The sequence below is a fragment of the Trachurus trachurus genome (assembly GCF_905171665.1).
Source record: "Trachurus trachurus genome assembly, chromosome: 1".
NCBI lineage: Eukaryota > Metazoa > Chordata > Actinopteri > Carangiformes > Carangidae > Trachurus > Trachurus trachurus.
In genome coordinates, this window is record NC_139891.1 from 31,167,749 (window position 1) to 31,193,509 (window position 25,761).

The 25,761-nt window shown below is 42.0% G+C and overlaps 1 protein-coding gene across 1 annotated transcript in view; it reads left to right on the plus strand.

The window, feature by feature from the left end:
* Positions 1-7,574: 7,574 nt before the first annotated feature.
* The window catches only part of LOC310987786 (voltage-dependent T-type calcium channel subunit alpha-1I-like), a gene marked incomplete at its 3' end in the record, with an annotated part of 212,719 nt that continues 194,532 nt past the window's right edge, over positions 7,575-25,761 (plus strand). The window contains 1 exon segment of the mRNA XM_083974215.1: positions 7,575-8,024. Coding sequence (XP_083830341.1) covers positions 7,584-8,024 — 441 coding nt within the window. The 5' untranslated portion in view covers positions 7,575-7,583.

A 25,761-nucleotide genomic window follows, 5' to 3' on the forward strand; every position in this document is an offset into this window, starting at 1 on the left:
CTGTTTTATTTTTTCAACATTAGCCAAAAAGTGTCCCTGTGTGTCTGAACGTCTTGTCCACCCTGTAGTTAGTCATCCTCTGTTCTGTCCCAGTTTCAGTAAAGTCTGTGTCTCTGCCAGAAGTCTCCACAGTTAGAAATGATAAACATTTTGCTGCAGGCACTACTGTCAAAACATCCAAGCAACAAAACATGAATATTACACCGTGTAGAAGTGAGTCTGCCTGTCTGGTGTTGAACAGTTTTTTCTGGCCATTTAATCTACATCATATCCCATATTACAGCAATGATATATATTCCTTATCGTGTGCAGCTTAGCATGCTGATGCAGAGAAGGGTCCAACCTCAGACCTCATTACTGCCAGACAAAAAGAAGAACTGAAGGTCTCCAAGCATGAAGCCCCTCCACCTCACTTCTTCCTTTACTTTCTCTTTTCAGCTCAGAGAACATCAGACAAACTTAAATAACGTTTAGAGAGCACTTTAGTGGTCCTTCCCCCGAGGTTAGACTGTAACGCTACAGTGGCTTTGATAAAAAGCATAAGCATCACTATAGGCGATGAGCTGGTCTTCAGCTGTTACCCGACTGGAGTTTGCAGTTATAGATTTAGCATTTAGTTACATGTTCTATCGATTCTGTGTTTTGTTTCTTTTAAAATATTTGAACCAAAATGTCAAGTGTGTGTTGTCCCACAACAGAGTAAAGTCAAATTTTATTTTCTTGGCAGAACTTTAACATTTCATAGGATTTAGTCTTATTTTTCCCTTCTTGAGTGAAAATGAGTCTGAATGATTCAAAGAAAATGTTCTCATACTCGTGAAATACGAGGCACACACCTTATGGTCCTACAGTTTTACCATTTACTCCCAGAGTCTGCAGTTATATCCTCATATATAAAATGTTATATATACAGTACATCTCAAGTTTTGAAATGAGTGATTCCCTTGCCTATTTAAAAGTTGCATTCCTTAAAATAATGAAATAATATGAGATTAAAGATGCTGCAGGTCACACTTTCATAGGAAATGGTCTGTTAGAAACAAAAGAACGAGGCCTTTGAATGCAGCACATGGATTTTTTTTTTTTTTTATGTCCCGTTGCACAACAGGATCATGATTTGTAGGGGTTTGATGGGGTTGTTGGTCTTCACTTAACGATTTGTACTCATCAGCAGCACAAACAACATACGGTTACATAAATCCACGCCTGTTTACATCCTGCTTTATCATACATCTCTTTGTTTTAAGTCCCGCTGTGTCTTTATTGCCTGCTTTTATGCTCTCCAAGTGTTCATATGCTCCGTTCCTCGTGCAGAGATCCCATTACTCTGCAGCTGCAACAACCTACAGTGGGTACTAGTTTCATTTGGACGTTTCCTTCACGGAAAGCGTGATTCACGCGTTGTGTGAAATTGTAGGTCACATTGTAGCCACTAGGTGGAAGCATCGTACTGAGATGCAGCTCAAAAGATTTTGGGGTAATTCCACGTTTGACCACAACGTTGCTGCAATGGAGAGTGGCGCTGTTCATAGGTCATAGGTACTTCATTTGCAGCTGTGGTCGAGAGAGCTAGAGAGTGGATGGAGAGAGGGACCGCTACGCCGGTCAATCAGATCAATGTTGTTTTTTTTTATTGTTTCACAGTGGTTACGTTCAACAGGATCAATGGTTCTCAGCCTTTTGGGGGTCCCCTGCATATTTTTGATCTCTCCTGTAGCCTGGTCGGGCTCCAAGTTTGAGTAGTTTGAGTTCTGCAGGTTCTGGTGAATGTAACAATCCACTCATAGCCCACGATCGCTATGTCCGTGCCAGCAGCCTGAACCCGATGCTGCTGGACTCACGAGCGGAGCAATAATGCACATCTGCCAGCAGCTGCTCTTGAAGGGACAGATTAGATGCTGATTTTGTTAACAGTGACTTTGTTGCATCCAAACATTTAGCATATCTGTCGGGTGCTGTCTCTTATCCGGTACAAAGTGGGAGATGACAGAACTACTTTAATCGAGGGAAAGCTACATTGTTGCGAGTCGATCTCCGGCCGGCGTGTGCACATGCACTAAGCCTGTGAATATTCTCGTTTGTCCCGGACTCCCGGTCATAGTTATCTCAAGGAAATTTAAATCGAATGCAACTGGACTTGGTTATTTGTCTAGGAAGACGTTTCAGCCTCTTGGATTACAAGTTACAGTTGCATTCGATTTAAATTTCCTTGAGATAAGTGCACACTGTTTCTGCTGTCAATCCGGTCATAGTTCATTTGTAACGTGTTTTCTTCATTCTTCATTAGGCTAATGTTAACACTAGAACCACCCAGATGGTCTCACACAGGCGTTTGTGTTTTTCTTACGTAAATGACTTTGTTTATATTAAAACTACAGGTCTCTCAGTCCGTGACTTTTCCATGTGTGATGGTTTCTGAAGCTTAGGCTACAATTTACACAAATGAAACATTCGATTTCTGGGCATTTATACCTCGGGCCGACAATAGCTTATTTTTTTCTTCAATTATTGTTTTTATCTACAGTATATTTATCATAATATGCCCAATTCGGGAGGGAGAGAGGGGGGAGAGAGTGCCGCGTTCACGTTACATAATGTAACAGTTTCCAGAGAAATACAAAACAGGATATTTATTCATGTTACCCTCTGTTTAGGTAGATAAAGGTCTCAGTCACATTTGAATAAAAATAATGCAATTAGGCTAAATATCATAGGATCTTCTTTTTAAAGATAGGCCTATTTTATTTTTAGCTCCATAATTCAGAGATGATTTTCATTTAACGAAATGAAACGAAACAATGAAGCGAAGCCTACAGTTTTGTCCCCCGGCTTATGAAAAGTGTGAGGAGAGGTAGCTATCTGTAAGAACCGGTTTTTCTAAGCTGACTGAACAGCTGTGTGAAGTTCTGTGGGGGGCAGGGCTGTAGCCTACTTGAGTGAAGTATCCACAAGCACACCTATTGATCAGAGATAAATGAAGGTGCTAATGTGTCGCTGATGTGTCTATGGTCCTACAGACCGCTGCATATAAACCACACTGTAGCGATTTTTTTTTTAAAGCACCCCTGCATTACACAAACACACACATACGGTATATGTAGCCGCACATTTAGGCTATATCAGTGATCATAATAATGATGATAAGAGAAAATGCATTATTCACTAAAACTGCACGTTGGCATCCCAGACTGAAATAAAATATTTGCTTATAGTGAGAGCTGCTCTACTAAGTGAACTATACCTTTCTTGCGTTACTAATGTTATTGTGTCTCGAGTGTTTCAGAGTCGGCCGGCTGTAAACCAGCTGACCTCGACTGACTTTTGTTTTTTTGCGGTCACATCAGCACGGCTGCATCTTCGGTCGCGGCTGCTGTGGCCATTCATCCAAAACATGGATGAATGAAACCTATATCCACACATCTTGTAGCCTATTTCTATCGAGGGAAAGTTATTTCAGGATATCCTGTTTTATCGCCCAGCCCGAAAGTGACATAGGCTATTGCCCGTTCATTCATGAGAAATCATCCAGCTACACTCTCAGTCAAACAAGGTGGGGAATGAACACTACTGTACAGTAGTTGGCTCATTTTAAAAACACACCGGCAGCATCGCCCACTGAGTTAATTAACTGCTGTGTGGAAAACCACGCTGTGGTCCATAATCGCGGTGCAGATGGGTGTGTTTGGAGCTGACAAGAGGATCGATAAAAGAGAGTGAGACGTATAGCTGCCGTCGTTACATTTTTCTCATTGAAAAACTATACTGTATTATTATTATATTGCATTCCCCATTCGTGTTCACTGCTCCGTGCTGCTGTCTTATAGAGGCGATCTGCTGCTCACAGATGCCACCTGGCGGTTGTTTGGGCACATTGCAGCTTCTGGTGAAAACACAATTACTCCTCCACAAAAAATCCGCGTGAGCCTCCCGTGACTCACGCGTGAATCTCGCGTGAAACCCTCCAAATGAAACTAGTACCCACTGTAATTTCCCCACAGAATCCCATAGTTTGATGTTATTTTACCAATGACTTGATAATTACTCAGTCAGATGCTCAGCCCCAAGCCCCTGCTCTGCCTTTACCAACAGAAACTCACATCTCCCTCCTCTTGTATCTGCTCTAATCAGCAGGATCTCTAAGCTCTGGCCTTAGCCGAGGCTGCGGAGTGAGTCCTGTAATAACAGAAAACCAGCCGACAACTCAAATGAACACAGGCCACTTTAAGGAGCGAAGCAAGCTTTTGTCTGTGATTGAAGTGGACTGTAGCTTTCATTAGCTGTTATTGCACTCAGGGATATTTCCTCTTTGTTGCAGAGATAGCTGCTCAGTGTCGTCTTGCACCTCTGCAGATCTCACTGTAGATGTGTGAAAGCCGCTGAATGAAAACTCAATCCCACTTGAACTTTGTGTTTCTCTTTCTTCCTTCACTCTGACTCCATTAACACTGGATTATTGCCCAGCTGAAGCATGTACTTCATTTTTTTTCTCTTTCCTGTTTCTGCTTCTTCACCCTATAAATCCATTTTCCTCATTCACTTCATACATTTTTGAAATTACACCGTATTTATATCTCGCCCATACTTCACAACCTGTGATTTCCATCATGGTTACATTGTAAACAACGGCATCGACGTCAGTGGCGAACAGCTGAAATCATCTCAGTCGTCTCGGGGTGATTGTGTCCTGCTGACTGTTGGTGGTCGACCGGAGTCTGTCTTTTGTAGTCGTAACAACAACCTGTAATCTAAAAGAACAGAGTCTACTTAAAGGGATAGTTCACCCAAAATTCAAATTTCACTCATTATCTACTCACCCTCATGTCGACTAAGGGCTGGGAGAATTTTCAGAGTCCTCCGTGGCTTCTTTGAGTTACGGGGGGGTCCGCACAGCAGTATTTGTCCATATAATGGTTGTGAATGGTGCTCACTTTTCTTTGTCCAAAAAGACACACCAAAAAACATCCAAATACCTCCATACTGCTCGTCTGTAATGTCCCTCTTGTATTGAAGCCCCGACATGAGAAAATGTTCCGAAAAAAATTAAATAAGTCTATATTTTAAGCTCGTTTGTAGCGGAAGCTCCCAGTGTCTCAGTTCACTGCGAGATTTGCACTGACCGGCGGAACAATTTCTCATGTCGGGGCTTCAATACAAGAGGGACATTACAGACGAGCAGTATGGAGGTATTTGGATGTTTTTTGGTGTGTCTTTTTGGACAAAGAAAAGTGAGCACCATTCACAACCATTATATGGACAAATACTGCTGCGCGGACCCCCTCGCGTAACTCAGAGAAGGCACGGAGGACTCTGAAAATTCTCCCAGCCCTTAGTCGACATGAGGGTGAGTAGATAATGAGTGAAATTTGAATTTTGGGTGAACTATCCCTTTAAAGAATCAGCAGAATGAGTGAAGTGGACTTGAGCTCTCGGCCGCTTTTTATCCAGAATCGTGTTTTTTTTTTCTTTTCTTTTTTTCCCGCTCCCTCATTGGAAATCTATGTGCAGTTGCCACTCAGTCATATCAGCACTGCTGCTCCTTCTATTCTCTCTCCAGCTCCACAGTATTGATTCCTCTCAACGCTAAGCCTCTGACTAAACCACTGAACTCTCCTCGCTCACTCACTCACTCTCTTTCTCCGTACTCCTTTATTTCTCTCGCCAGCCTTTCAGCGCTCTGCCACCGCCCGCCTCTCTTTTTTACAACCGTTCTCGATTTTTCGACAAATAGTTTGTCATATTGGGAGATTTCGCTCATCGTTTGCTCTCCGGCAGTGTTGGATGAGAAGACCCAAAGAGGAAAAACTGTCTGTTAAATATAAAGCCAGCGTCGTCCTGTGAGCTTCGTTTGGCATAAAGATTGAAGGAAACGGCAACAGCTTGCCGGCCTCTATCCCCAAACAAAAGAGAGAAAACTAAAAGCGCCTCTAAAGCTGAATCTAATGCTCAGCAAGAGCAAAAATAAGCAGACTTTATTTTTTAACCAAGTAACAATTTAGACCCAAAACCTCTTAAGAGGAAAGCAGCGATTCTGAGATGTCTTACCTGGAGATCTGGGTGTCAGGTCAAAGAACACATCTGTGAAATCACTTCTGCAGAGACAGAATGAATTATGCATTGTGTTGTTTATTCCCAAGGACTTGTTGGCTTTTATGTTCTTTTTTTCTGACAAGCAGCTTCTAGTGACCATGAATGTGAATGTGGCTGCTCTCTATCAGTAATAAAGTGCAGCATTGTTACAAGTACAACTAAAGGAAGCCTGAGTCTGTGGCTTTTAGCCAAATTACTTCCTGGCTGGTGCTTTTGAGTCGGTTCAAGAGTTTTCTAAGGACCGGTTTTCTTTGCCACCAGCCGTCATAGAGATGCATCATTATGTCACAGTGTTTACGTCTCCACTTTCCCATCAGTGGTGGTACCAAGCACAACATCAACAACGACTAGACAGATTATATCATCATGTTACAAAGTGACCTCTGGGTTTGTGAACCTACATTGGAGCCCAGTCGTTTCGATACTGGTTTTGAAGACTGTCAGACCTTTACAAATGGTGGTTACACAAGTTTAGTTGGTCCCTGACCTAAGCAGGTTTTGGTTGGTCCCACTACAGCAGGGTCTCATGCTGTCTAGCTTGATCTTAGCAGGGGATTTTAAACTCATCTTAAAGGCCCACCCAGCAATGCTAAGTGGGGTCACTATGGGCCCCACTTGGGCTGCAATTGCGTAGCCCATGGGCTACCACAGTAGGGGCCTATATGGATCCTGGGTGCAAACCACATATGGGACCCACAATTGCAGCCCAAGTGGGGCCCATATGGACCCCACGTAGCATTGCTGGCTGGGGGGATATATCGCCATATTCCCTATAGTCATAGGAGCAGGATCAATACCTTTAATTATTGGTGCATGTTGTTTTGAGATCAGTGGGGCAGAATACCTTTAATTATTGGTGCATGTTGTTTTGAGATCAGCGGGGCAGAGACGTGAGCTGCTCAGCAAACACAATGGAGGTGAACGGTACAGTGTGGTGAATGTGCAGGACACAACCTGTCCACCAGAGCGTTTTGGAGTTGTTGTATTGTGTATTTGATGAGTTTGATGAGGGACTGGAGACCTGTACTGTTCACCTCCATTGTGTTCGCTGAGCAGCTCACGTTTCTGCCCCGCTGATCTCAAAACAACATGCACCGATAATTAAAGGTAATGAACCTACTGCTATGACTATAGGGATTATGGTGAATTTGCCAAAATGTTGAACTGTCCCTTTAAGGGCACTGAAAAAAGCATCACTTGAAACTTTTTAGTAACTTTTAAATCAGCTTCCACTTGGCATTTTTATGGTTTTTATGTATGTTTTTTTTGGGTTTCCTTCCCATGGCGCCAGCAGATCAGAAGTGTTCATAACAATCTGCTCTGGGCCTTTGTCAACTCTGGCTCGGTGTTTTCTCTCCACAGCGTGTGTGCTCGGTGTTGTGTCTTCACCCTGTTGATGAACTGAGAGTTTATTTTAAATTCCTCCTTCTGTCTTCTCTGCTCTCTCTCTCTCTCTCTCTCTCTCTCTCTCTCTCATCACAGACCGTTGGGTTGCCATGACGAGCGAGGAGGAGGAGGGCCCCAGCGTCGCAACAACAACAACATCAGCAGCGGCGACACCGTCAGCGGCGGCGATCTCCAGGGTAACGACAGCCATAGCCAGGGGCGACAGCGATGGCGCCGTCACTTCCTCCTCCCCCCGCGCACCCTCCTCCCCGTACCAGCTCGCACCTCCCACGGAAAAGGAGGAGGAAGAGGAGGAAATAGAAGAGGAAGGAGTTATTCCAGAGGAGGACAGGATACAGAAGGAGGAGGAGGAGGAGGAGGAGGAAGAAGAGGTGGTGGAGTGTGAGGGAGATGATGAAGACGACGACGATGAGGATGATGATGGCAGCAGCGATGCCAGTGTGTTGGTAGTGCCCTACCCGGAGCTGGTACCTGTGGTCTTCTTCTGCCTCAAGCAGACCACCTGCCCCCGCAGCTTGTGCATCCGCATGGTCTGCAGCCCATATCCTTTACCCATGTGACCCAGCTCCACTTTTAATGTGTTAAAGGGATAGTTCAACATTTTGGCAAATTGGCCCATTGCCATAATCCCTGTAGTTTTAGGAGTAGGTTTGTTACCTTTATTTGTCGGTGCAAGCTATTTTTAGAACGGCGGAGCAGAGCCGCGAGCTGCTCAGAGCTACGCTACGGAGGCTAATGGGATTTCTTGGTTTCCCTCATCAAACTCATCAAATACACAATCCAACAACTCCAAAACACTCTGGTGGACAAGTTTTGACCTGCACATTCACTACGCTATGAGATAATAACGGAACGTTACAAGCTGAAAAACTGCCCCCGACAGGAACACGCATCAGCGGTTTTGCATGAATTTACCTCTAAAACAACTCTGTCTCGTAACGTTCTGTTATTATCTCATAGTGTGGTGAATGTGCAGGTCACAACTTGTCCATGACAGCGTTTTGGAGTTGTTGGATTGTGTATTTGATGAGTTTGATGAGGGAAACCAAGAAATCCCATTAGCCTCTGTAGCGTAGCTCTGAGCAGCTCGCCACTCTTCTCCGCCGTTCTAAAAATAGCTTGCACCGACAATGAAAGGTAACTATAGGGATTATGGCAATGGGCCAATTTGCCAAAATGTTGAACTATCCCTTTAATCCATTATCATTTAATCACTCTACATCCCTCCGTTTACAGGCTGTGGAAAAAATATATTAAGAAAATCTCTGTTTCACTCTGAAGTTTTTAATTCTCCATCAGTAGACCCCTGGGGTTCGTATGTTTCACCTCAGATAACAAGTTCACAGCAGCCGCGCTTCCTTCCTGAGCTACAACACAGCAATATGACTGTTTGTAAGATCAGAGCACTGCTTTAAATATTCAGACGTGCCTCCCTTGGTGGCTCTACCCTGCTGTGTACATCTATGTGATCGAAGTCCAGGTGTTTACAGGATAAAGTTCCAGATGTGCAGGTACTTTTGTTCTTTTTCTGCCTCTGATCTGACACATTAGGTTTTAAAGGTATCAAACAGATGCAGCAGGCTGAAGCAGGAGTGTTTTCAAGGTGCTTGTCTCTAGAGATAATTGGTGGACACATGTTAACAGAGGCTGGTTGTGTTTTCTAGTGGCTCTATTTGTGTTGGTTTAGAGTTGTATTCTACGTAAATCTATGCAACATTAGATGTGAATTTAACATGCGGTCAAAGTGAATATTGATATCATAGAAAACTCAATTATGAGCTTTTCTTCTCTTGCAGAATATACACCAATCAGGTACAACACTGTGACCACCTACCTAATATTGTGTTGTGTTGTAGTATACACTCTGTATTCTGACACGTTTCTATCAGAACCAGCATGAACTTCTCCTACAGTTTTCCGAAAAACCACATAAACTTCACATGTTTTTGCACATGGGAATCATGTTATTTGCACATGGGAAATATGTGGTTTTGGCCCAATTTTATGTCAGTCATATGTGAATGTTTTACATACTCCATGGTAAGACGTGATCACATGTTACCACATGTGTTACCATATAGAGAACATGTGTAAAACATGTTACCACATGTGGAAAATGGGTTCACATGGGAATTCACATGTGATTCACATAAAATTGGGCCAAAACCACATGTTTCACATGTGCAAATAAAGTGATTCCCATGTGCCAAATTTTTCCCATGTGCCAAATTTGGCACATGTGAAGTTCATGTGTTTTTTTCTGTAAGGATGGTCTTTGATGAGAACCTGATTCTACAGTGAGGACCCAAAGCTGTGTTGCTTTATTATACAGTAGTTGTTGCAGGCCACTGTTTACAAGGTTTCCTATGATCCAGGCTGTGAAAGACTTGTCATCTTTAATCTGCAGGGCTTTGCATTTTTTTTATTTCTTTCTGCTAGTGTTTGTGCAGTTTGTCTCCAGTTGTAGCTGTGCCTGTATAAGAAATGACAGGGGCGCCAGATACAGGACAAGCGGTGCTCTGTTCGCTGCCCCCGGGTTCAGCACACACTGCTTATCGAGCCTCCGAAGAGCACAACACTTACAGTGAGGTGATGTGTGACTCACACACACACATACAAACTCCCTAAACACAGAGTTGATCTATCTGTAAGTAGTAACGCCTCTGAGTGAGTGTAAAGAGTGAGAACGGGAGCGGAGATATGACTGACGTGCCGGAATTCATTGAGGTGGAGTTGAGGGGGGAAAAACGTTAGATAAGGGAAACGAGAGAGAGGAGGAAACGGAGGATACGGAGAAAATAAAAGAGTTGAGAGAAACAAAGGGAAAGAACCTGAGACATCAGCTGATAATGTTACATGATATGATGATATGATAAGAGGGATGTGGAGGAAGGAGAAGGAACACAACAAAGCTTGTACAGATGTGTGTTTATGTGTTTACAGCTCAGTTTATGTTTTATTCTGTGCGTGAAGTCTGAGGAGGAAAGGGACGCTGTGTTCTTGACATTTTACCTTCTTACTGTACCTTTCCATTAAGCAGCCAGCAGCCAATCAGCTTCTTGCTTATAACCAACTGGAGATAGAGAGAGGCAGGGAAAATATAGAGGAAAGGCAGAAAGAGACAAGCCGTCCATTCAGATCCAAATGTAATGTGCTCCTAAAGAAAATCTCTATAGACAGAGAGGGAGAAGAAAAAAATACTCGTCTTTGTCTCCGTCTTTAATTCTGTCTCTGTGTCAGTCTGCTTCCTCTTCTCTCCTGCTGTGTATTCTCTACGCCTCCTTTACAAGTGTCCCCGGCGCTGTCTTCCTCCCGTGTTACTTTAAAAAGCTCACGAGTGAATTAAGCATCGTTGTCTCCAGCAGCCTCTAAGCTCTGGTGTCAGGCACAAGACCGGCTGCCAAGGAACAAACAGGTTCTGTTACAGTCCCGTGGCACAGCTGTGGCACAGAGATTTAAGTCACGGTTCCTCCGCTTCTTTTTTTTTTTTTTTTTTTTTTTTTACATTGCTACGAGCTACGTTAGCATCAGAATAAAAAAGCCTGTGCCCTCTGGGTTATATGTAATGCTGAGTTTCCTTCCTGAATATTTCACAGCAGCACTTACTGTATCTCAGCTGCTGGGATGGTAAAAAGGCCCATGTAGCTGTCAGAGCTGAGACAGCACCTGCTGCACCAGGTCAAGATATCTAGTCTTTCTTTGATTGTTGTTGTTTTTTCTTATTTTCTTCTTGAGACACCACTTAAAGCTTTTGGTCATCTGACAAGTGGAGATCTCCTTTTGATCCTCACATCACACACACATCAAATAGTGTGTCCTCACAGATGAAAAGCTGACAGTGTAAGATGCAGCTGCTGGTTTGGTTCAGTGTTCAGTCAAAGAGGGTTTACTGAATGAGAGGAAATATGAGTGGACATAGGTGTGTGTGTGTGTGTGTGTGTGTGTGTGTGTGTGTCCTTGTTATTTCCCTAAAATGAAAAGGCTGCTATTGACCAGGTCCACTTTCTCGCATTGTGAGTTCAGATTGAGTGGTGCAGCAGATTGATCCACAAGCAAAAATCTCCTTTGTGTGTGTATATAAATACATTCAGTCCATGTGAGTGAATGTGCTTTATTTTATTTATTAAAAAAAGGATATTTGTGGAATTTCAGAGGAAAGAGTAAAAGAAAAGAAATCCTCTAATCTACCTTTCCAGATTATGCAAAGAATGAGGAAATGAATAATGAATGAATGGAGTGATAACAGAAAACGGAGAAGGAAAGAATTAAGATTTATGCAACCGTCTAAAAATTCAACACATTTCAGAAACGCAAGGCTTATGAAGAAAGTCTACTTACTCCCAGCGCTGGGAGTTCAGTCTGAGCCTTAAATTTTCCATTATTAGTATTAGTTATCATAACATTTTCTCAAATCTAAGATCTACAGATGTAGTGAGTCAACTCCATTCATTAGTCACCACAATCAGCAGTGAATTAAACAGAGCAGTTTACAATATAATGGATCATTTAACACAGTTTCAGCGCGTTTAATTGTGGTTCCACCTCTTAAAGATAATATATTATATAATATATTCTCAGCTTTGTTGGAAATGTTTATGGCTACCTGCCTCCCTATTGAACTGTGGGAGATTGGTTTGTGGGCTAAGCAGAGACTGAATAACCCAGCAGTGGGGGGAAAAAAACACCTTTTCTTTAATGTTTACCTCACTATTGTGCTGGATATGACACATTTTAACACATTTGTCTCCTCTGCAGTCTCTGACAGCACCAACATCCAGACAGGTGAGGAGGAGGTCGCTCATGTAGCGGCAGCGATTCAGGTGGGAAGTTAAGCTTTTATTCAGCAGCTGTGTGATCTGAAATGACCTGGGAGTTTCTCCACTAAACTCAAACTCACTTTTTTTTACATAATAAGGTAAAACGGTGACGATAGAGTTGAAGTTGAGGAGCTCATAGAAAGATGAATGACTGAGTGTGACTTGGAAAGAGGTCTCTGAAAGGAGATAACCAGGCTCAGAGCTTTAAGGCTTTCATATTTGCCAGTCTCTCTCCGTCTCTATCGCTCTTCTTCACCCCATCCCTCCTAGACTGTAAAATCAAGTGTAGTTTTCATGGCATTAAATCATTTTGCAGATGTAGAGAGCGAGACCGTTAGTGAGGGGAGGGAGGGAGGGAAGGATGGCAGTCAACATTAGAGAAAAAAACAACACCTCAGGCAGTCTGCAGTAATAAGACAGATCAAACTTTTGTCACTCTGCACTTAATCCAAAACGCTGTCGGACATAATTTTATCCCGTTTTTACAGTGGCTTGTGTTTGCAACTGTAGCTCAAAGTATTTAGTCGGCTTCTGTGCTTCTTCTACTCAGCTGCTTGTTTTTTTTACTGTGATTGCCAGGGTCCTTTTTGTCTTTGTCATCTATAATAAAGGGAAACTATGCAAATCGCTTTTCTGCTGTTTTGCTAACCCTCCTCCCAGCCATGTGCATTTGTTTTCAAGGAAGCCGGTGAGAAAGCAATCCATGTAGCAGTGGAAAACGTTATTTATCATAATATACACATAACAATGTGTATATTTGTGTAGCTTAATGTGTCATAAACAAGAGATTACGGGTTGCGGGGCGTGTTTGTACTGCAGTGCCGCCAAGAATAGAGCTGGGACACCGGGCCGGAGGCTCTGATCTTGCAAGGTTGGTTTTCAGCCAGTAGACGCTACGTTGAAGAAAGAGAGCCTCTGTTCTTCCTGTAACAAGTTACAAGTAATTTATTTAACAATCACAATTACTCCAAAGCTGTTTAATTAATGTAAAAAATGTAGCATAGTTCAGGTAAAAATCCTGCATAGTTCCTCTTTAATCCACATCCACATCCAACCTGTAGCCTGGCTTCGCCCGCCTTCGCATTTCTGCTCAACTTTTACCTCGGATTGAAATGCTTTTGCAGCTTTTCTCCTGCTTAGAATCTACCAGCCAATCAGTGAAGAGAACAGTGACGTTGAGGTGACACGCTAGGTTTGAATTTGAATTTGTAGTTCAAACATGATGATGGCAGAGCGATGGACGGAAGCCATTTGTTCCATTGTGGCAAAGATCGATGGTGGACACCATTGCGATGGGGGATGGTCGTTGCTTACAGAGCGCAGCAGCTGCATCGTGTTCTGGCGCACAACGTATGTCACGACCCAACGTTAGCGATTTGGTAAACGTCAACAGAGTAACCACCAACCAGGACGTAAATGTTTCTCCGTGGAGAGTGGCCAGACCCTTTGCACAAATGAAATGAAGTCCAATAGACTGGTTAGGACCAGGCTAATTAAAGCTCACCTGAAATTTCAATCTCACATTTGCAGGAGAAGAAACACAAAAGCAAGAAATGGTTTAAAGACACAACATTGGGTAGATATCACTGATCCAAGGACCATTTAGTGTATATGAGGTAGGGTAGACTAAATATTAGAAACACCTTCCAATATGCTGAAATATAAGTCTGGGAAATGCCCATTAAATTAAATCAATATGTCTCTGGAACAGAATTCAATAATATCAAGATACTGAAAGTGACTGTGCAGATCAAAACAAATGAAGCAAAGCATTGGATTTGCTGACTTTGGTGTTGACTCTCAGACCAACCACATCGCTATCCACTAACTCGATTGATTCAGTATCCACATCAGCAGCCGCTGTGCTTCGGAGCTTTTTAAGGCTTTTTGTTTGATATGGAAAACCTGTTTGCTGCTGAGTACAAAGCGGTATTAATAGCAGAGGAAAGATGGCCAGATTGTTTCCTCCAGGCACAATTTAAAGCACTTGGCTTTTTGTATCCATCCACTTTGTTAAAAACCTAAAATGTTATCTTATTGAATATTACCCAAAGGCATTCGTTGCTGCTGTATTATTGGGGGAAAATGGCGTTTGGAGAGCACTTGGAAACAATAAATTGAGTTTACTGAATTAGGAGAAATGCATCAGGTGGAACTGAGTTTTCTTTCAAACACCGTGTTATACATTCATACTGTGGTGCTGCCAGTCGTCGTACCATTTCCTGTGAAATTGCTATTTGTATTTTGTTTTCTTTTGCTAAATTGTTTTCCCATGCTTAAGAGGCTGCAAAGTTACATAAGAAGTAAAATATCAAGGCAAAAACACGCCACAGTCTGCGGTTTCTCTTCCTCTACTTTTGAACAATGGAGCTCTCTTTTTTTTCTCTCTGTCTTTCTATCCACATCCGTGTGATGCCACTGAAAGTGAGGAAAAGAGCTGTGAATATCACGTTATATGAGCAGCTCCGAGGCGGAGACACCAGCGAGCTCATTGGCATATAGAAGAGGATAATAAAAAACACAGCAGGAGGCGAAGGGATTAATGGAGATCATTTCAAAGCCAGAGAAGTAAAACGCTGCTCTCAAGACATCTAAACTTGTACCTGTGGATCGGAGGGGAGGAAGGACGGAGGATGTGTGGTGTGATAGAGAAAGAGAGAGTGTGTGAGGCGGTGCAAAGAGGAGCAGAGTGTGTGGAGCGAATATATATTTTGCTCCCAACCAAATCTGATGGCAGGGGGAAGGTCAGATTAATAGCTTCCAATTCACTTTCAATCTCCCGTGGACCAACACATGTGGCCCTCTGTGCCACTGCTATTATTGCACAGACACACTCTCTCTCGCACACAAACTCACATCCACACACACAGAATCTTCTGATTTGTGCATTTTTGTATATGATGAGCAGTTCCTGAGTAAAAGCACAGGAGATCTCATATACTGAAATCAGTTTGCCCGGTCCATCCTATTTCCATCTGCTCATCCTGGAGTGATACCTCAGCTGAGCACCTGGTCGTTAAACTCCCTGCTGGTCATGTGATGCCATGTCCGGTTGCTGATTGGTTCGGTGGTTTGCAGCCGTTTAACGACCTCTGATGTGTGTAATGGGCTGTTAGGACAAGACTTAACCACTAAAAATTAAAGGTGGGTTCGAGTGCAGAGCGTGCATACATTACATCGAGATAACTGCATTTTAATTAAAGGGGGGTGTCGAGTGGCGATCATATATCAGGTTGTGTAGCGGGCGTCGTAACATGTCGCCGTGCGTGAAGAAAATGACATTCAGCTACATTTCATGCAAATTGAACGTACTGGGGATAATCAGTGAACACAAGAGGACGGCTGTGTGACACTCTTTCGGGGGATGTGATTGGATGATGATTGGATTGATGCAGCTCAAATGGAGATTTCTGCTCAACAAAATCAGTTTAATTGCCAGATTAATTTCCTGTTCAACATTCCTTCAGTTGAATGGCTGCAAAGATACACAACACTGGGGCTTCAAAGAAGTGCACAACAGACATAGAAGAGAAAACACAAAGTCCACACCTCACACGTTGATGAATTCAGTATCTGTATGGGTTTTTACATTAGATGCTCCTGTTCAGGTTTTCTGAACGGTGCAGTGGTGAGGATCATCTGTTATCTCCATCGCTCTGGAGATGATATATCTGGATTTCAGTGTCGGGGGTCGGCAGCCTGTGATCTTTGATGCTGTGGTGATAATTTTCTTTTTACACGCTTGGGTGTGTTTCTATACCTGATAGTGATCTGGACTGAAAGCTCTGGATTTTGTCTGTGTAACACTGACCCTATATATTCTTCTCAGGTCTGTGTTTTTCGAACTGCCACAGTAGGATCATAAATGAAACATTGACTTGAGATGTGCTTCTAAACTTGAAGGGGTTGGTTGTTCAGCTGGATCTTATTCACACCTGGCCAAGAGGTCCACACCAAAAGGGGAAACGGATTTGAGTTCATTTCAAGCGAACTACACAAGGCAGGTGTGAAAGCACCTTTAGTGTAGTTAGCTTGAAATAAACACTAGACTTACACAAATGAAATCATCACCTATGGGCTTCTAGTCCTGTGTGGTGGTGACTGTGTCTGCAAAGCCCCCTCCCCTCACGTTTATTTTGGTCTTTTGCTTTGTTTTGTTGTGCACATGGGACGCTTCTGGGTGGAGAGTCGTGTTTTCTCTCCAGCCAATGACAGAGCTCAGGTGAAGCACCGTGCAGCAGAGTAGGAGGGCTGCTGGCCTCGCTAGCTGTCCTGGATGCTAGCAAGTGCTAGGGGCGCATGCTATCCGCCATCGCTAACACCCGCTAGCTCGATGTTAACTTTCAATCAATCAATATCAATCAATACAACTTTATTGTCCCTGCAGGGAAATTTGTCATGGACAGTCATGTGCCGCAAGTAACTGCATTACATACGTAAGTACACAAAACAGATAAAAAACCAGTACATTTGACATTCCTCGCACAGTTCTCACATACACACAACTCTCCCATTCGCACAGATACATATAAATATGGTAGATAAAAAGTACTGATGAGAACTATTAAAAACTCAAATAAAGAACAGGAGTGTCTGGAGCATTAAAAAGATTTAAATATATATATATATATATATATATATATATATATATATATATATATATATATATATATATATATATATATAATTTAGAGAAAGCACAGTCTTCCACCTTCCAACTTCCACCAGCAGTGGCGGCTAGCATCCACCACTAGCACCCACTTCCCAGCTCACCACAACAGCCCTCCTACTCGTTACAGCATGACACTGGAGGCTCCCGTTGTCGGTGACGACCGGGTATTGGTCTGCGACTCCAGGTTTCACTCGGACTGTGTTTCCTTTTCTTTGCGGTCCTGACAACTGCTGCTCCTGAATCTGCTGTCAGGGGCAGGAGGCTGTACAGTTGAGCCCAAGAGGAGCGGCCCTGTTTGAATGTTTTGTTTACAAACGGCAACGATGAAACTTCCAGACTCTACCTTTAATGGAGTTCAGTGTGAATCTGGTGTTAACGTTCTTCGTGTCGTATGATGAACGGAGGATCCAGAGGAACACCATGGTGCTAATGTTCACGTCCCGGAGCTTCCCGAACAGCTTGGAGTGCGCTGATGATGTCGAAAGCAGAAGTGACATCGATAAACAAAATTCCTGCACAGATATATTGGGACTCCAGATGTTGGAGGCTGCAGTGCGTTGCCAGGTCGACTGCATCATCTGTGTATGACATGCAAATCGTTGTGGCTCCACCAGGGAGAGACGTGACTAATTTAATGTCAGGACTGCGCTCGGATGCCTTCACAGCGTAATCTGACACAGCAGCAGCCTGACTGTTCACACTGGTGTTTCTGTCATTTGCCTACATCACATCTCCTCTTTTTTTCCTGCCTTCTTCCATCTTCTTTTTGAAGAGTTGGCATTTTGTTTTCTTGTTTTACACAGACCTGCAAAGGCCCTCTGTGACGGTAATTGCTGTCTGTATGATGAATAGACTTGACTTGACAAGACCCGTCTAGTCCTGGCAGATCACCATAACATGACATGTGCTTCGCTGCAGCTCCATGCTGCCTCCATCTGTTCTACTTTACTTTGTTAGTTTTGTTGAATCCTTGAGGATCTGATTGTTACGTCACGTGACCCTTCTTTGTACAGTATGGACCCACTGGAGATGTTCATGTTTACCAAATGGGAAAACCATAATGCCAACCTTAATGTGATGCCTCCTGTCATGATGGGACATAAAAACAGTTGTCTTTATAATCTCAGCCCCGACAATGGACGACTGATCAGACTGTGATCTGATAAAGTGTTAGATGTGTTCTCATTGCTCTTCTCTGGCATTTTCAATTTCACCTAACCTCAAGATGGGGACATTCACTGGTAACATTAGGTTGACATAAACTTTGAGGAATGATGCATTTCATGGCTGGATTTGGATTTCCAAGAGGGGAGGCACAACTTTTAACCTAAGCAAAGACGTCTTTGGTTTACTCTTATGCTCTGTTTTGTCAGATTCACAGGCACAAGCTAAAAAACAGACAAGCTACAGTATGGACAGACCCATACAAAATACACTGCCCGTCCAAAAAAAAGTCACACACTCAAATATTTCGTTGGACTGCCTGTAGATTTCATTACGGCATGCATTCACTGTGGCATCATTTTTGATAAGCTTCTGCAATGTCACAACATTTATTTCCACCCAGACTTGCATTGAATTTTCAAAGATTGTCAATGGGGTTAAGGTCTGGACTCTGTGGTTATATTATATATTATATGTTTCTTCCTTGAAGATGATGGTTCCCCACTATCCTTTCAGTTGTTTTTGATAATGTGTTGTCAATTATAGTAGTCTCAGCAATCTCCTTAGATGTTTTATTTGCTTGATGCCAATAATGTGATCCTTCTGAAACAGATTAACATCTTTTCCACGACCACATGTGTCTTCCACCATGGTTGTTGAGACTGCATCAGTTAGGGTTAAATAAGTTGTTGCCAGCTGAAACATAATAATCCATGCAGTAATTATCCAATGGGAGGCTCTTACCTATTAGCTGAGTTAAATCCAAGTGGTTCCCTTCCTGATCGAGAGCTCCTCCATCTTGCACAGTTAAAATAGGCTTTCATCTGTGCACAGGTCTAGACTGACAGTCTTGGTTTCCAGCTATACATTAACCCTCCATGTATGTGCCTGTGCATGCATGTGTGTGTGTGGTCAGTGTTTCCACCTATAGAAAAAGATCCGGGTTGTGGTTTTATCAGCAGAGGGAATGGAGCTGACAGCTGGTCTCCCTCTGTGGGACACCCCTGTCTCATCACTGGACATGCAGCACAGGCAGAGTGGTAAACTTATTTATGAAGACGTGTTGGAGTGGATGGTGCTGTAGCTGCCAACAGCCATGATGGGGGGAAAAAAGAAAAAATAAGACATTTTCTGTCTTCATCTCTTTTGTTTCCTCTCCATAATTACTGTTTCCATCCTCTCTGGTTCCTTCTGCCGCTCCACATCATTTCTTTTTATACTCTCTCCTGTCTTGACGTGTGCAAACGTTTCGCTGGCTCTCTCCCAGTCACAGTTCTTATGCTAATGCCGGTATTAATCATCATGGTAATGTGACTGTTAATCACTATGCTAATGTCACCGTACCTACCTGTCAAAGTGGTGGAGAGGCTGCACACAAGGAGCTGTCATCTCCTCTTATCCTCTTTAAATCTTCCTCCTTTCTTCTATATTAATATCAGCCATTCTTTTCATTTTGTATCCACGTCAAGTCAAGTTTTATTCTCTTATTTTTAAATATTTTTTTGTACTTTTTTTTTTTTTTACTCCTACATTTCTCATTCATCTTTCTCCCACTGGACGGTTAAATGCCACCAGTCTCCATGTTTATCTTCCACTTCTTTTATCGCTCTTGTTTTCAATTTCTCTCAGATTAAACTGAAACACAATCACACATTTACCTGTCGACCCTCATCCTCCTCGTCTGCATCATCTCCCTTTGAAATGTTTGCTGCCAGATGTTGACAGAGCGGTGTGACACACACACACACACAGAAGGACTAGTCGCCCACGAGGAAATCCCACTGATGGTGTGTGTGTGTTCCCTCTCACTTCCATGTGTGATGGACAGAGAGAATAGGAGCATTCATGTTTGTCAGTGTGTGTGCACTCATGCATTGTTATGTGTGTTTTGGTCTGTATTGACTGACTGTATATAGTTTTGAGGGAGAACTATGAGCATGTGTGTGAGAGAGTGTGCACTGTTCATTCATACTAAGCTGAGTGAGAACAGAGGAGCAACAATGTGCATCAGAAGTGTGTGTGTACGTACATATAGCCTATACAATAAACAACAATAAACATATTTTGTTTTATTTTTTTACCCCAGTGTCATTAAAGGGAAAGCTCAGCATTTTGGCAAATTGGCCCATTGCCATAATCTCTATAGTCTTAGCAGTAGGTTTGTTACCTTTAATTGTCGGTGCAAGCTATTTTTAGAACGGCGGAGCAGAGCCGTGAGCTGCTTAGAGCTACGCTATTGAGGCTCATGGGATTTCTTGATTTCCCTCATCAAACTCATCAAATACACAATCCAACAACTCTAAAACGCTCTGGTGGACAAGTTGTAACCTGCACATTTACCACACTATGAGCAGCTCGCGGCTCTGCTCCGCCGCTCTAAAAATAGCTTGCACCGACAATTAATGGTAACAAACCTACTGCTAAGACTATAAGGATTATTGCAATTTGCCAAAATGTTGAACTATCCCTTTAAAATTATGTTAAACAGCTGCATTGTGTGAATGTGGACAACGGTAAGAGTAGACAGAGCTGTAGGGAAGGACAGATGATATATGCTTCTTATTATACACATGAGTAATTATGAAACATTAATAAAACTGCTGTATGCGCTATTTTCATCTGCTCAGCGGTCAGTGGTGTCTTTTCAGAGATCATTCACCTATCAGTCCAGTTTTTTCATGTCTTTTCTTCCCAGTTATATTCTGTTCTATTGATGAGTTTCACTTCCTCTACATGTCACTCTCTTGTTTGTCTCCTCTTCATCCTCGGTCATTGGATCTTGCCTCGTTCTCCTCGTATCTATTTATCCATTGCACGGTTGCTCCCTGGTGTGTTGTATGTTTGTTGGCAGCAGAGAAACGAAACTGATGAAACACTCATGCTTCCTGATTTTAACTCACCCATGATTAATGGTCTCTCTGCCTTCAGCCAAACTGGGTGGAATACCCGTTTCTGCTTGTGTATTTGTGTCACTCCTTGAATATTGCTCAGCCACAAACTGGAATTACATTAAATTTACCATAATCATTTATAGAATATACTGTAACTAATGAAGTGATTTGTGAGAGACCTACTATAGGTGAAATGGTATCTAACTCATATAACTCAATAACTCATTTAGCCATGCAGGACATGCATGCATGCACAGGGCCTCTGAAGTATTATTATATTAACCTTAAACAGGGAAACTTCACCTTTCATCCCCATCGGTGCATGACCCTGTACTTTAGCCTTGAGCTGTGAATTTAAACTGTAATTACCTATGAGAAATAGCTGTGAGAATATCTAAAAAATAATAGTAAGAACAGAAACAATGGAGCTCCCAAAACAGCAAAGATATAGTGAAGAAAATATTACGTGCGTCACAATATCCTTTGTTTACCTTCACAAATGCGTTAATATGTGTCTCAGCAAAAGCTATGAACAGTATATTTGAAGCTAAGGTAATCTGCTTCTGAAATACAACTTGCTGAATTACAATCAGCAGTTTCTTTCCCAAACGGAGATGAGTTGTTTTGGAGTGAACACCTTCTTCGCACAATATATTCCGCAGGCGCTCGCAGCGCTGGCACATCCTATTTCACTGAATAGACAATTTGTTCCTTGGCGGAAGCTGCAATTCATTTTAATAGTCAACCTTTCCCCAGTTAGCCGTCGTGTTACATCCATAAGTTTCGCCTCTTCCAGCAGTTACGGAGCCAGCGCTGGCGATGTCACAGACAAATGAGATGGCTTAATAAAATGTCTGAGGGCAGCAGAACGGAGCACGGGTACTTTTTAGTTTAATTTGAGGTTTAATTTGATGACTCAAATCGGTTTGAGCGGTGGTAGCAGTGGTGGTAGCGGTGGTGGGGGTGACATCTGCAGGACTGAGCCACAGAGAGGTAGAAATGTAAAATCTATTTGAAATCTGTAACCTCGATCTTCTTTCTGCTAATTGGCTAATTTATCTGGAAGAAATGGTTCTACCTTTAGTCTTTCAATTATTATGTTCATTTTGACTGCAGCCCTCCTGGCCTTCACACGGATTTGTTGGGAAATCTGTTTGATTTCTTCATGGCGCCCGACACAAAGTGGATCGTTGTTCTTGAACTGTTAATGAAGATAAAGCCTAAGTCAGAAAAAACCACTGCCAGTAAGGTTGAATACTTTAAAGGGATAGTTCAAGATTTTTGCATATTCGCCTATGGCCATAATCCCTGTAGTCATAGCGGTAGGTTCATTACCTTTAATTATCGGTGCATGTTGCTTTGAGATCCGTGGGGCAGAGAGTCTGGTGAATGTGCAGGTCACAACATCTCCACGAGAGTGTTTTGGAGTAGTTGGATTGTGTATTTGATGAGTTTTGAGGGACAGGAGACCTGTACCGTTCACCTCCATTGTGTTCGCTGAACAGCTCGTGTATCTGCCCCGCGGATCTCAAAACAACACGCACCGATAATTAAAGGTAATGAACCTACTGCTATGACTATAGGGATTATGGCCATAGGCAAATTTGAATAAATGTTGAACTATCCCTTTAAAAAAACTTTTAAATGTTGAATTAAAGGCAATTAGTCATAATAGTAAGACACATACTGTTTCACTGATTTGTTACATTAACCAATTTCCAAGTCTTTCCCATAGTAACATCTGTGTTTTCTGCAGGTCACAAGGTGCATGTGACCTTTAGCCCCTCAGTGCCTCAGGGTGGGACACAACCTTTTTTTTATAGCTAACATTTTCACCAACCTCATCACAATTCCAATCAATTTTATCCTCTATTTTTTTTTTTTTTTTTTTTGCCTTGGCCTCTTACAGCCTGGCAGACCTCTGCGGTGTAGCGCAGCCTATTGTGCTGAATGTCATCTATAATATTTAGGCCATTTGTTTTAGAGAAAGTGATCAATAATTCAATAGGGACATCAATAGGTCTCTAAGCCATCAGGTGGATGGTATTGATTGAGGATGGATAGATGTGGCTGGGCTGGCTTTTTTTTTTTTTTTTTGGTGCTCCTCTGTGATTTTCTCAGTGGATCATTGAGCTTTGTCTAGTATTACTGTGCTGTGGTGAATTCTTCAGGCTCCTTAATTGAATGTTTTCCTATGCTGTGATTGATAATATTGGACATGTGTGAACTTCGGTTGCATTGTAGGCATTAGTGGTTTGGTACATGTATATATGTTATTCATCATAACTGTCACTCCGTAGGTAAACAGAAAAGAGCAAAATAGGAATTCGCTAATCAACATTTAGCCTGCAAGCTTAGCCAAACACGGACACGGCGACGACAGCAATGGCGCCAGTACCGACAATGGCGAGTACCTATAGCTACTGCAAATCCTACATAGTGTTATAGGGGAGAGTGGGGTAAGATGAGCCAGTGGGTAAGTTGACCCACCCCTTGTTTCTAGGAAACTATAGGAAAAAGTTAGCATGTGACCAAATATTTGGGAGGCAGGCATCAATTCATGGAGTCTGTGAAGGTTAGAACCACGTGAGTAAAGTGGTTTAACATTTATGACCAAAAAAAATCATTTTTCACTCTTGAGAGTGAATTTTGTCGATTATAAATTTCATGAGAATTGTGTTTAGACCAAAAGAGATGATTGCAAATTTGTTTTATACATGGGTTGTGGTATCTATGAGCTACAACATGAGGTAGTAAACCTAGCATGAAACTGCACCATTTTAGCTGTGAGAGCAATAAACCCAAGCTAAGGTAGCTGTGGGGTAAGTTGATCCATTTGGCCAGGGGTAAGTTGATCCATTTGGCCAGGGGTAAGTTGAGCCAACTATCCTATACACTTAATGAATATATTTTGGCTGTATATGTCCAAATGATTGAATCAAGATTCTGTATGTTTGTGATTACAGTAAGTATGTTCATATAAACAGGAAAAGTTGTTTATAGTGTGCCAAACTTTACTTTCAAAGAAAAATATCTGGGATTCTTCCCAAGATGCCACGTAATTGCAAAACTCCCCAAATCTCAGTGAGTTGGTGGCTCAGCAGGAAGTCCCTGCAGTTTGTGTTCACCTGTAACCTGGACAGATGAAATATTAAGTAAAGGGGGAGGTAGGAGATGGATGGAAGGAAAGAAGGGTGATCAATTTACCCCACTCCTATGAGTCACAAGACCACTTTTTTTGAACATGCTATATTTTAAAAACAGTTATATTTACACTCATTCTGTTAATTTGTAGGGATCCAAAACATCCTGAAATATATGCAGATGTGTTAGTTAGCAACAAAACTATAATTGTCTTGATGTAGTGATCCTGAATACAAAAAGTGGCTCAACTTACCCCACTCTCCCCTAATTGTCAGGGAGAGTAACATGATTCTAGCTAACACTGTAAAATTCATGTTTACACATTTGGTGTATCTATGATTATTGATGTTTTGTATGTAATCATTTAATTAGATGCTAGGCTACCTACGCTAAACAACGACAAATTAGCACTCGGTAAAACTAAGTTAGCCTAGCATCTACTTGAATGATTTAAAAAAAAGGTAACTAACTAATGAGTAAGTTATTCTGTAACCTCACAGCATCTTTGTGTGTGAGTGAATGTATATAATTTTTTACCAAATGAACATAGGCTAATTGATAAAAAAAAAAAAAAGCAAATAGGTAGCTATCAGAGCTAATTTAGCAATGCTACTTGCTTTAACTGACAGTGATTGACAAAATAGAATTACTGTGAGGAAGTAGGCTATATTTTGTCAAAACGTGTATTTTTCCTCATTATTTGTTATTTTATGTGGCTTATATGACATTATACTGGTAGTGATTTAACATTAGAGCACAACAGTGTGTCGGTCATTTATCTTTTGTGTGATTCATAGTAGCCAATAGCAGACAGGCCCATCTGGCTGCTCTATTCATAAACATTCTGTTTTCCTTTCAGAAAATGCTTTGTGTGATCCTGTAACACAAAGGCAGTGTAAAAGTACATAAACCTTGATTGAAGATTTTACAAACACCCCCCACCTCGCCTTCTCCCTCCTACTACATTTACTATTTCCCCTCTGGAAGCAGGAAACAGGAACAGCTCTGTTCTCTGATCACTTTCTGTGCCAGCAAAAAATAAATTGCACCACTCTCAAATGTCTCAGTGGTGCAGTTCAGGAAAACAATATCCTTCAGGTGGAATAAAAGTCTTCACAACTCTGTTTATGAGTGTTACGGCCATTCAAATTGTTATTTTTGTTATTTATTATTTTACTCCAGAATCCTCATTACATACAAAAAAGGAAAAACTGCATGCTAAATATAGTTTACCTGTAGGAAACATTTACCTTCATCTAAGTACAAACTCATTCATACGTATCTGTGTCTCCAGGCGACCCCTCCGTCTTTTAGGTTTTATGATAGCACACTTTAAAATATGTAAATTAACCAATCTACAGCTGCTTTGCCCTGGACCTGATGTGGATACTGTAAATATAGTTTACAAATATTGTTTTTAATGTAGAGCCACATTCCACATTAGGCAGAGTTACGCAAATAAAAGGCATGCAGATGTAGCTACACTCTAAATACTCAGTATGGATAACATCACCCTGTACCACTATTCATATTCAAGGGGTTATTAAGGCCTCTAACATCCAGTTCAAGCTAAAAGTAT